At 44.4% G+C, this 13365-nt stretch overlaps 1 protein-coding gene across 4 annotated transcripts in view; it reads right to left on the reverse strand.

Moving 5' to 3' along the window:
• CKAP5 (cytoskeleton associated protein 5) overlaps positions 1–13365 on the reverse strand; it is a 77962-nt gene that overhangs the window by 55488 nt on the left and 9109 nt on the right. For all 4 annotated transcript variants that reach the window (XM_019551393.1, XM_019551391.1, XM_019551392.1 and 1 more), the window contains exons 2-5: positions 6753–6844; positions 5961–6154; positions 2429–2635; positions 887–1058 (exon numbers count right to left, since the gene is read on the reverse strand). In XM_019551393.1, the coding sequence (XP_019406938.1) occupies positions 887–1058; positions 2429–2635; positions 5961–6154; positions 6753–6809 (630 nt within the window). In that variant the 5' untranslated portion in view covers positions 6810–6844. The remainder of the gene's footprint in view (positions 1–886; positions 1059–2428; positions 2636–5960; positions 6155–6752; positions 6845–13365) is intronic.

Genomic DNA, 13365 nt, shown 5'->3' on the forward strand with positions numbered 1-13365 from the left:
AAGAGGGGAGTTCCCCAACCTGTAGCAATGGTGCCGGTTGTTCCTCCCGAGGTGCATCACCTTGTACTTGATTGTGTTGAAACCCATCCTATTCTTGTCCTCCCACCCTTGTAACCTGTCGAGGTCTGATTGTAGCCTGTTGCATCCTTCCAATGTACCCACGTCCCCCCACTTCTTAGTGTCATCAGCAAATTTGAACAGGATGCTTTTTTACCCCCTCGTCCAAATCGCTGATGAAGATGTTGAACAGTGCGGGACCGAGGACCGAGCCCTGCGGAACCCCACTGCCCACGTCCCTCCAGGTTGAGAAGGACTCATCTACTACCACCCTCTGGGTGCGGCCCTCCAGCCAGTTGGCTGTATGTGTTAACAGATTTATTATAAATTACTGTATATGACAAAAAATTGCTGGTGGTACTTAAGGTTGAACTGAAAAATTTGCTGGTGGTATTTAAGGTTGTATCATTTTAAACTGGTGGTGCACAATTTGACAGAGTTTGGGAACTGCTAGACTAGGCTAATTCTGATGCAAGGCATTTACCAACTACCTAGTTGCACAAAGGATGAGAAATATTTTCACAAAGAAGAAGAATCACCATCCTTTTCATTTTAACTCATAGAAAGTCTTTCCTGAGTCCAACTAGAAAGCTGAACCTCAGTTTCCATTTGTAAAGATACAGAAGCTTAAGAAACTATTTTATAGAAGACAATGCTTGGAAGTTTTTGGCCAATAGTAAGTTTCCTGCAAGCCAAGAATGCACAAGGGAGATTTAAGTGAAAATATCCCATCTGGCATATAATAAGGAGGTTGTGAAGCATTTTAAAACAGAAAATGTTTGAACCAAGGGTTCATTCATATCTCACTCAGATACTACCAATAGCATACCTGGACAGAGTTTATGTTCTGTAGCGGGGGTCTCAGAGCATCCCTTATCCAACGATAGATCTCCACAGCAAGGAGTTTGGCTTCATCTCGAACAGCCTTCTCTCGAGACTCAAAAAGTTTTGGCAATACTTTTATTATTGGCTTTAGTGAGATTATTTTTGATCCAAATTCACTGAAAAATAAAAATATGAAGGCGGGTCGATGCTGAAGTGTAAAGTCTAGAAGGCTCACTCACAAAAAGTGTCATCCACTTAAGTTAATATCTTGGCATAGCTGGGGCTCTAGAAAAAGAGTTACCTGTATAGCTGATGCTTTTCATAAACCAAGGCAAGTACTAAGTTTTGTCACACTGTGCACTATTATCAAGTTGTTCTGTATTTACGGCCATCATTTAGTAGTCTGAACCTGTAGTTACTTGATGTCTGAGACTTAAAAAACACCCACCCCATCACACTTACTTCCCTCCCAAACCCAAATCTGGATAACAAAACCAGGTCTTTAAACTGCTTCAAAGCCCTTAATCCAAAGACTAAAGCTTGTGACTCATTTCTTTTTTATCATGCTAGAATCTCCCTGGACTATCCTGGGAGGTAAACTGCAGTTAAGGCATGTGCCATTGTCTCACTTGTTGAACCAGATAATTAGTGAGCCAGGGTCATCTCACAGAAGCCAGGTGGCTCAGAAACCAGCAGGTGCAATTTTTGTTTAGCTTTCCAAGAGTTACATGATACAAGTAACTCCCTGTAAAATTGGTTTTACGAAACAGTACCAGGAAAAAGGCTGCAGTCCTGAATTACGACAAGTTAACTTATATTTTTCCTGATATGGTCTCCTGATGAGCCCCGATATAACAACCTTTGGCATGCGGTAAGTTACCCCATGGGCAGTAGGGGAGCCTGGGGTCAGCACTGGACTGGCCCCAGCAGCCTTACCTGGGGTTCTGGGGGCCTCCCGGGGCTGGAGCTGCAGCAATCCTGCCAGGCAGAGCCTGGCTGGCAGCCACAGCACAGCTCCGGGCAGCCCAGCTTCACTTTTCACTTTCCAGTGCGTCCCCCCCAAGGTTAGAAAAAAAACCTAAACAAAATTAAAAAAACCCCAAAACACTACCCCACGGGGGAGAAAAAAAAACAAACAAACCTAGGGCAGCTCACCCTTGCAGCACAGAGAACACCTGACTGTGCAGTATGTGGCACTGCCAACGTGTTTGTGGCATCACATACTGCATGGGCATGCTCATCTGGATGTCACCCATAATGCCCAGAAATCTTATACTATTCAGCAAAGCATTTTCATCCAAAAAAAAAAAAAAAAATGAAGCAAACTAACTGCCAAGAGTAAAATTGACCCAGATACATGACGAGCAACTGGATAGACAACACTTACATCTGACTATCCTCCCAGAGCAACTCTCAGGGCAATTTGTATGAATTCACTAAAGTTATGTTAAAAAGATTCAGCAATACAGAATTCCAGGAGCCTCTCTAAAGGCTTACATAACAGACCCTCAACCTTTTATAAAAGAGCAAAACAAAAAAACCTTACCTTAGTGCTTTCCTCAGTGTCTCTATACATGCTACTATGATCTTAGGGTTTTTGTTGTCCAGACCTTTGAGCAATTCTTCTTGTACTGGTTCCCCTTTCTCAATTTCTATATACATTAGACATATGTCTATGCCCAACTCCTTTGCTCTGGCTTTTGGCTGATTGAACACTTTATTTACAACTCCAGAAACCACTTCACCTGTTGTCCTGAAAGAAGATAAATTTTTACTTTCAGATAGTATGAGCACATAATTAGCTCTATTATCAGGGGAAATTTACACTTAGTAATGCCCAATATCTGGGCAAGAACTTACTAAACCTCACTTCATAGAAGTTAAATCCCATCTAGGTCAACCACGGTGACATTACTAGACTCTGGACATACCGCTGACAAGCTCATGGGCGCGCCTCATCACTCACCTTCTTTCATGAGCCTATTGTCCCTTTTATTTAACATTCTAAGCCAGCTGTAGGCACAAAGCATTATTTTAAACTCATAAATATTAACCTACTGTTGTGATTCAGTGGTGGAATCCACGTCTGCCATACACGAGACCAGGGTTCAATTCCTGGACACACGTATAATAACAGCCACTGAGGCACTGAACATCCGGACTCAGTCTGGCCTTTGGATTCTGTGTCAATGGTCTAAGGGTGGGATGGAAGGTCTGGGCATCCTCCAAAGTCCTGCCCAGGCATACGAGGTCTAGGTGATCTCTCACACATACACCATAATTCAAAAGGATCAACAGCTACCTACTAAGAAATGCTATTATGCTAACCCTACACTGTATCATCATTTCCCCAGGAGATGACATTTAAGAATTCAAGGCTTCAAACCTTATGTTATTTTATAAGTACAGTGCACAAAAACAGTATTTTTCACATAAAAGAAGAAGATGCAGACCATCCCTAAGGAGTTTGCAAGCTAAGCTTAGCACAATAAGACCTAACCCTAGGAAGATTGCAAACTCTGCTATAGAACCGTTTGTTCTAAATTACCAGAAACATTTAAAAGTTAGAAGCTGGGCATGTGACAGTATATTCTGCAAGATTTTTTAAAAAGTGGGTTCAAGGAGGGATTTAGAAAAAAGTTAAAGGTGAATATGCTATTTCACAGAGGCAGGCTGCTATTCTACAGAACTCAGCCCTTAAATATAGTAGCCTGCTGTGTTTTTAGATACTGACAAAGTATCATTACAATATATACTATTTCCTCTAATTTGTTATGCAGAGATAATATATAAAATATGGATTAAACTGCCATTTTTTTCATTGAATTATTGGCAAAGTGGATCTTGCTCAGTAAACTCTACTATTAAACTATGAAAGCAGACAGTTATAAAGACTGGGACAACATTGCTACTAGCAATCCTGGATTGCCAAGGACAAACTATTCTAAAGATCCAAGAGTTGATTCAAAAATTGAAAAAGTATGTCCATAACAGCCAGTACACACGCAATTCTGGTTGCATGGACTAACCACACAATTCCCAGTCATTGGAATAAGAATGTAAATCAACAATTTCTGGGGGCACTTTCTTAACCTACTGACTGAAGATTAGCCAGTTCCTGTTGCTACATCCAGCAGAATAGGCTGACCTACTAGCTTGCTGATTTCATATTAAAAATTCAGGTATGAAAGTCTATGTTTTTTCATGCTGTTCTGAGCAAATAAATTCTGAAAAATGACTCTCTTAACTGGTCATCTTTTCTTTCCTCCAGCCACATTTTACTTTCTCTGCAAGTTAACAGAACAAAGCCATTGGATTAAAAAGAAATCTCATTACATATCAAAAAGAAAAATACAAAAAGTTTCACCTCAGCCTCCACAGAAAAAGCAACTATATCCTACACCACTATTCCTATATGTTCCTTATGAGACTAGCAAAACGTCCAAGCGATTTTCTCAGCCCTAGACATTCATTAAAAATCTACTTCTCTTTTTTTCCACAAAGAAGTATTCTTTGATAGCAGGTACACAAGATCTTCAGTAGCACCCAAGAGAATTAACCAAAAAGTTGAGTTTTAGGAAGAGATGGTTGTACTACACTATAAATTGAATGATAAATTAAATTACTATAGAGACAATAAAAATAAAAATCCATTCAGATATTTGTCAGTCACACAGTAACCCAAAAGAAGCTCTGTTTATTGAGAAAATGCATTTTAAAACAAAGTAATGTATAGTATTGGCACAAATATCTGGTAGACTAGTAAGTACTATTGCAAGGCTTTGATAGAAATTAGTTTCACTCCCTATTTGGAGTTAGAGGAGTGAGACTTTCAAATGTCATTAGAAAGATTTTAACTTGTGAATTCCTTATAACATTTGAGAGGATTTAAAGCATCAAATCACTTAGTTTTACAGTCAATTAAGAACAGGAACTTTAATTTTTGCCATCCATTTTTCAACTCTTGTGTCTCACTCTTTCCCATTTCAGAATTTAACCAATTTGTATTAATAATCTCGGAAGAGATTATGTCCAAAAACCTAAAAGTAATAGCATCAGAAGAGTCTAATAACTGACAACACAGAGAACATACTAGCAGGGAAACTCACAGCCACCCACTAACAGTTTCTCTACATCAGAAAATAAATCCTCAAATTAACAAAGGGTAACATGTAGAAATGCTGTTAAGTGATGTCTGCCTGAGCTAACAGAGCCCTTCCTAAGAGGGGCACATTTTACAGTGTTATTTGTAAAAGTCTGAAATAGGGGCACACCGATAAGAGATTTTATGGAGTGATACTAATGGCCAATTTTTAAGGAGTCATAAAAATCAGCCAATATCAATCTGATTCTGATATGCAGCTGGGCGACTAGCATTGGCGGGTAGGGGGAGCACAGATTGAGGCCCCCTGCCATGAGGGAGGGAGTGGGGCAGGGGTAGGCGCTGCTCAGCTGGGGCAGGGCAGAGGACGAAGCCGTGAACAGCTCATCCAGGGGGAGCAGGGTGCAGTTTCTGCCTGCATGCAACTTGGGAGGGCATGGGGGCCTTGTGCCCCCAGATCTGCACAGGGCAGGGGTACACCGGGCTCTTCCTGGCAGGAGCTGGGCCAAGCTGCGATGCATACAGGGTAGGCCACGGTGCTGGTGGCATGGCTAAGGGGGGGGGCTGCAACCACCCCAAAATTCACTGTAGCCTTCCCATAGCCCCCTCCCAATGCTGCTGCCACATACCCCAAGCACAGCCCCTGGCCCCCACCCCCATGTCCTCCAGATGAGCTACTTGCAGCTCCTTCCCAGCCCCACTCCCTCCCTCAGGGTCTTTAATCTGCCCCCACGCACCTTCCCTCCCCTCACACCAGACTTGCCAGCCAGATGCTGGTCTCCAAGCTGCCAGGCTGTACTCCTGGCCCTGTCCATGCTCTGGCTGTGCGCATGCATGGGGCATTTATTGGCCACATTATCGGCCGCATCAGGTAAAAAGCCGATTTTCAATGCTTTCAATTTTCCCCATCTCGGTGCTGATCCGATATAGGACCAATATATCAGTGCACCTCTAGTAAAAGGAAAAAAGGACTTACTTTCCTGCTACATGAGCATTTTCAACATAGGCAAGTGCTGCTTCTAATCCTTTCAGTTGAGCCACTGCATTGGAGTCTGTCACAAATTTTTTTATCAGACCCAGGTACTTGGACCACTCAGGGCTTTTCTCATCATCTATTTTCTGGAAGAGTTTCAGAGCTTCTTCATAGCCATTCAGTCTGGCTTTCCACAGCTAGGGAGAAAAAAAAAAGGAAGTCATGCACAGAAGCACACTTAAATATGGTATCTTAGTACATGTCCTCCTCCACCTCCCCCCAAAAAAACCAAGAGTAAGCCACATTAATTCAAAACAGTAAAAGTTTATTTCTTCTCTATAGACTGAGACATTTACTCTACACCAGTCATCTCAAGATCTCTCTTTGCAAATTACTGGAAGCTGGATAATAAGACAATACACATCCACTGTTCTCTTGGTAAAGAATGAACATTAGGTGACTGTCAATTCTTCCCATCCCTCCTCATAGGTGAACTGCTGCTGGAAAACTGCTGATAAACTGATATAGACACATCTATTATACATGTGGAATATCACAAACTGATCTATTCAGATTAGGCCACCACAAAATTTAAGTTCTGTTCAAGAAACACCACTTACTGTCTAGTTTCAATTTTCTGCTGAAGTAAAACTGGGGCAGCTTCAAATAAGGACCCACCCAATGCAGGACTGTCAGTATACTACCATTTTTTGTGCTATTAGTAAATACAGAAGTAGAAAGCAATCATGCTCACTGAGTAAACAGGACAAGGCAAGAAAAATATCTCCTTCCTACCTTGTGTTCACACTTCTGGTCAATGGGCAGTTTCATCCATTCGCTATCGTCTCCCATTGTGCCTCAGATTCTTGTTATAATTACAATAGTACCTGAAGAAAGAAAAAGAAACAATTCACTGCAAAAAAAACCAACAAGTTTTGTAATATGCTAGTTCTAAATTATTCCTGCAACACAAATATAAAGATGTCCTATAATTTTTTAGCCAATGCAACAATCATGCTAGTAGTTACAGATAGCTGCCCACCCTTAGGACAGAAGTAATTTCTTAGCCTTGGAATACTACTGAACACAGTTGAAGATTATAAACCAGTGGTACTCGACCTTCTGCCCTTGTGGGCTGAAAGAATGGCATGGGGTTGAACCACGAGCCAGTTTCCGCATGCAAGGTGGGTCTATGGCTACAATCCAGCCATTTACTGACATGATCCTATGCACTGGTTATACAGGGCACACAGCCACATCATACATCCCCTGGGGCTCCCCACAAGCCCAATAAGTTGGCAGGGAAACAGCAGTTAATGCAATCACCTTCCCTGTCACCAGAGCTGTACCTAAGGGTGGGGGAGGGGGGACATGAATCAGGGCAACTACCCCAGACCCTGCACTTTCAGGGACCCCACGGCGCTGGGCAGAGCGGCTGCAGTGACTGTGCTGTTCCCAGCTTCATGTCCAGCCACTCGATACATTCCCCCTCCCCCCCACATCCTGCCGCTGAATCAGGTCATTTGGCTCCCCACCCTCCCACTTGCGGCCAAATCCACTGCCAGCTTCCTCGTGTCCGAGGGCAGGGCCCTGCACAGGCTGATTTGCCCCAGGCCCCACACCCTGCTCAAGTCATCTCTGCCTGCTGCCAAATTTCTGGACTGGTGAAGAGACCCATGGACCGGATGATATGGGCTCACAGGTTAGAGCAGGGTAGGCAAAAATATGGCTTACAGGGTAAATACAGTCCACCAGGCAATTCCATCCAGCCCTGGGCTGCCCCTCTGCAAGCCAGCGAGTCCCTTGCAGGAGGGGTAAGCAACCACCTCCCACCCGAGCCTGGCTTGCCACCAGGCGTGGCTGGCTGGCGACTTGGGTAAAAGCACTATGGGGCCGGGCTGACCCTGCATACTGCTACCATGTGTAGCCAGGGCCTTGGGAAGGAGCTGTGTGTTACAGGGGTGGATGGGGCTGGACCCGCATGCTGCCACCACCTGCAGCTGGGGACTGGGGTGGGAGCATGGGGAGCTGCAAGCTATGAGGCCGGTTGGGGCTGACCCCACTAGCTGCCACCACGTGCATACTCCAGGGACTCCAAGCCCCACCATTACCACACACATACCCACCTCCACCCACCATACCCCCAGCCTCCCACAACTCCCACCTCAACCACATCCCCTTACTCCTCTGCGCACACAATATACAAGAATAAGACTAATTTTGAGCTATTATGCAATTGCCTCTAGATACACTAAGCGAAGCAAACACATGTAAAATCATAGAAAGTTAGGGTTGGATGGGACCTCAGGAGGTCATCTAGTCCAACCCCTGCTCAAAGTCCTGAGCAGAGATGACCCAAGCAGGGTGCGGGGCACAGGGCAAGTCAGCCTTTGTGGGGCCCCACCCCTGCGCAACCCAGACATGAAGAAGCCCACAACAGATTCAGCGGGGGGGGGGGGGGGGGGAGGGAGAAGCAGGGGCTGAGCAGCCATACACCAAGTCACCACACTCCACCCAGCTCCACCGGACCCCAAGCCATTGCCCCGATTCACCCCACCCCTAAGGACAGCCCTGATCCTGAACAAATCAGGACAAAAGCATTTTTTTAAATTAAAATAAGTTATACTAGTTGTTTGATTTTTTTTAGTAGGGCGCACCAATAGAGGTTTTTGCGGCAAATAGCAATGACCACATTTTAACAAGTCATATACTGCCTGATACCGATCCAATTTGCAGCCCTGCAATGTGGAGAGCAGAGTCAGGCTAGTAAGTCTACTGTGGGGAGAGGGGGGGGAGCTCCTGCTGCTGCATATGCCTCCAAATCTGCACACAGGGCAAGGCCAGGCTGCCAGACTCTTCCCAGCTGGGGCTGGGCAGGGCTGCACTTGGAGCGCACCATGGCAGCAGCACAGGGAGTGGGGGCTACAGCGAATTTTGGGGTGGCTGCAACCTCTACTACCAGTGCCGCCACCACCTGCCCCAAGTGCAGCCCAGCCCCCAGCCAGGAAGAGTTCCACACAGCCCTGGTCCCCACCTGCAGCCCTCCCTGCCACGCATGCAGACCTGGGGAAACCCTCCCCCCCATACCCTCTCAAGGTGTGTGCAGTGACAGGAGCCCCCCCCTGCTCCCCAGATGAGCCGCAGCTCCATCTTGTGCCACACCCTCCCAGGCAACACCTGCACCTGCCCTAGCCCTACTCCCTCCCCCACCCCCGAGGCCTCAAACGCCCCTGCCCCACCAGGCCACTTCCCTTCCCCCACAACAGCCTGCACACATTTAATTAGCCAGATCAGACAAAAAAGTTGATAGCCAATACTCTCAATTTTCCTCATATCAGTGCCGATTTGATACAGAACTGATGTATTGGTGCAACTCTATTTTTTTACTATATGATTTGGGTTCTTTTCCAGTTTCAAGATGGCCACACCATCCATCTCAAAAGGAATACTTCTGGGGCAAGAGGAGGGACTTCCAGTGGTAAAAGTTGGAGGTCAGAGGTGGGACTTCCATTCCCAAAATAATGACCAGGGGTGGGGCACCCATCAAGGGGCAGGGCTGCCCTTGTGGCCCTCAACAGCTCACCAAAACTCATTAAGGCACCCTCCAGCCAAAACAATTGCCCGCCCCTGGGTTAGGAGGTTGAATACCACTATTACAGACCATCGGTATTGCAATCAGTAATACTACAGAGGAATTAAGTTTTAGTCTAAAAGAATTTCAGAAGACTGGAAATAAAAACATACAGAATTCAGCCTTATAAAGCACAGTAAACATCACAGCAAGTTTGGCTTTTTTGAGAAGAGGCAAGTACTCTTCCACACTAGAAAACAGGCTCTTTGCTGACAACTGTTTTCAGCAACAGGTGCCCTGACTCAGTATTAAGTTATCTGCTAGTGCAAGGACAGCCATTTTAGCTTTCTGAGTTACGATCTTTAGGTACATCGATTTTTTCATGCCACCAGTACAGCTTAGCTTTGTCACCAATTCAGAGGTATCCAGCACAAAGCCATCAGCCAGCAGTACATTTGCTTTCACTTAGGACCATAAATTCATATTAATTCAAGTTTCTTAAACCAAACACAAATGTTGGTAGTTAAAAGACACAACCCAGACCCAATGCCAATCAATCAATCAGACACACCACATGATTAATCTGACTGTACAGAAAATAAGCAAAGAATGCTACTACAGGGGAACAAGAGGCAAGTAGAGTGAAAACAGTACTGTGCAGTAAAGAGCTCCCTGTATTACATATACAAATAAATGAAGCCAATCCGGGGATGATCTACTTGAAGTGGCCACAAGTAATCAAGAATAGCACTTAAGAGGTACGGTCGAGAAGTACAGGTAACACTAAAAGGGCCAATCTCATCTGCACTACAAGCGCTTTACCAAGAGGTATGGTATGCTGTCCTACTATAACCAAAGTTTTCTTAGGGAGCTTATATTGTAACAATGAATCTCTTTTACTGTATGGTTCATTCCACTCAGTACACCTCACCCACAGGAAAAACAAGTGGCAACAATATAAGTACAGATTTCCTAGTATTATTGTGTATGCATTAGGATCTTTTACTAATAGTCACAACAATCAGAATTGCAACTTACACACCCCTGATACACCGTAGCTACACCATCCACAGCATAAACAGCCTCACTCTTTTCTCGTTTAAGAAACCTGTACTAGAAAGTTACTTTCATGCAACTCTCAAACAGTTCTCAGCTTCTAAGGGTATGGCTAAACTTACTGTTCTCACCACGGATGCATAAACCTGCTAATTTGCACACTGTCTCCACAGACAGTTTCATAGTTTCTAGGGTCGGAAGGGACCTGAGCAGATCATTGGAGTCCGACCCCCTGCCATGGCAGGAAAGAGTACTGGGGTCAAACTACCCCAGCAAGGTGTACATCTAGCCTCCTCTTAAAGACCCCCAGGGTAGGAGCCAGCATCACTTCTCTTGGAAGTTGGTTCCAGACCCTAGCCGCTCTGACTGTGAAGTAGCGCCTCCTGATACGTAGCCTAAATATACCTTCTGCCAGCTTGTGACGCTTATTTCTGATCACTCCCAGCAGTGCTGGGGGGGAACAGGGACTCCCCCAATGCCTGCTGGTCCCCTCTGACTAGTTTGTAACAGGCCACTAGATCCCCCCTCAGCCCTCTCTTGTGGAGGCTGAATGGGTTCAGGTCCCATAAGATAAAGTAAGCATCGGACCTACACACTGAGCATGCAATGAAAATATCAAATATATTCTGAAGTGTTACTATGTAATTTGTCCTTCCCATTTTGCAAACATGGATGAGATGTGATTGGTTTTTTTTCTTTTCAGAATCAGCAGTTACTGAAGCAACACTAAAACATTTTTATGGTAGCAAGGAGAAAAGGTTATAGGACCAATAATATACCCCATGAACTTCTTATACCTTATTCAGTTTTTTTAAAAGGAAAGACCTAGTAAGAATTAAGGACCATTCCCAACTTATTCTCAAATTCTAAACACAAAAGAGAGAATAGAACCAGGCTGCTTGGGTTTGTTTATGTGGCTTTAAATTACATAAAAAAATTTAACCATTACGGCAAGTTATAGTCACAACTGCTACATGTATAAGTGGATGTTGTGCATATTTATACCAGGCTTAGTTTTACCTTGTCAGATTTGCCCATTAATACCAGACATCACTATCGACAAGAAAAGGTTACCTGCATCCAGAGTCAGAACTAACCTTTTGAAATTGGTTTTCAAAGGTACTACAGAAAAAGTTTTGTTAAAGCAGCTCTGGCACCAGTACGTCAATCTACATTACAAGCATTTCATAACTGAACTTATTCCTATCTGATGTTTTCTCTTCCAAAACTGAACTGTTCCTTTTTCTTCTTCCAAGCACTCTTTGTTTGCTTTTGTGTCTATTCCTGGAAATGGGACACATCAAACACTATCTTTCAACAACCTCCCAATTAACATTCAAAGCATCCTCATTTTTCCTTCAAGTCACCCTATTTCACAATGCTTATGTATAAATGGATTTTTTGCATCCTTACCAGTAGTGGTGGGCATGCCATGGAGGGGCTGGAGGGAGGAAGATTTGTTTCTAGCCCCTCTAAATGCAAAGGCAACCTTCCAGAAACAAAATAAGGCCACGATACTGGACCTTAAAAGAAAACAAAAGCCTCAAAAACCTACTTTGCCAGCAAAATATCCTAGCCTGTTTTGCTCAGGAGAGAATAAACTATAAGATGTATCCATGCTGGGGCATGTTACCAGTATTCTTGTCCTGGTATACTATCTGCAAAGTGCAGCAAGTGTGGACATAGTCCAAACATAAACAGATGCAATGCTGTCTTCCTAAAGCTGCAGACAGCTCCAAGTGTCTGCTATTCATAAGTAGTTTTGCAAAGCAGCAGCAGAGAAAAATTAACAATGTTACGGTACCCATTTAGAATTCTTAGGGGCAATGGAGAAACCCAGACTTATTTCATGTTGCTGAGTTAGTTTTAAGGAGCTGCAGATACAAAAGCCAGAGATTCATCAGAAAACCTAGAAGAAACAGACATTCGTTAAGAAGAAATTACTGTTACCTATGAGCAATGATCCAGAAGTACTGCAAGCAGTTAAACAGTTGGATTATTCAAAACAAACCCTCATCTATGTCCATTTCATTCAGGAAGAGAAGTCAGCAACATGAGCTTGCTACTTTTCCAGTAAAAGCATTTTTGTTTATTCCAAAAATCTGCCAGTGTCAAACAAAGGCTTGTTACAAGACAGTGGATGAAACTACAGTTCCAATATTGTTTCTTGCATTAGGGTGAGAAAAGCAACAGGAAGAGGCAAGGTTATAGCTGCTGAAAGTTCCACTTTGCCCAGCACAATTCTGACACTTACTCAGGCTGATGCTTTTTACCATTGAACACAAGCACTAGCTCAGTATTATATTATCTAAACCAAGGGCAGGTAAAAATACAGCCTGCAGGCAGCATCCAGCCCACCGGGAAATTTCATTCAGCCTCTAGGCGGGCACCCACCAATTAACTGTATCTGGTCTGGTCAGCAGCTGCCCCTGCTGCACTCCTCATGGGGCTGAGCCCTGCCCTCTCCCACTTCAGCCAAGTCTCAGGACCCCCTCATGAGCCACAGGGAACTCCAGGCCTGCCCCACTCCCCCTGCTGCCACATGCAAATCCCAGGACTTGCCAGATCCGTGCACTGCTTGGGGAGGGGCGGTCTACCTGCCACGGATACCCTGAAGACCTGCTGCCTGCTACTGCTGTTGCCAGCAGTGGAGGCTACGCGCCATGGGGAGCTCCCAAATGCCTCCCCAACACACGCATCTTCCTCCAACACAAACATCTTCCTCCAACACATAATATACAAAAGTAAACTTTGAGCTATCATGCAATCGCCTCTATATAT

Source organism: Crocodylus porosus, unplaced genomic scaffold (genome assembly GCF_001723895.1).
Source record: "Crocodylus porosus isolate Cpor-Errol unplaced genomic scaffold, CroPor_comp1, whole genome shotgun sequence".
Lineage (NCBI taxonomy): Eukaryota > Metazoa > Chordata > Crocodylia > Crocodylidae > Crocodylus > Crocodylus porosus.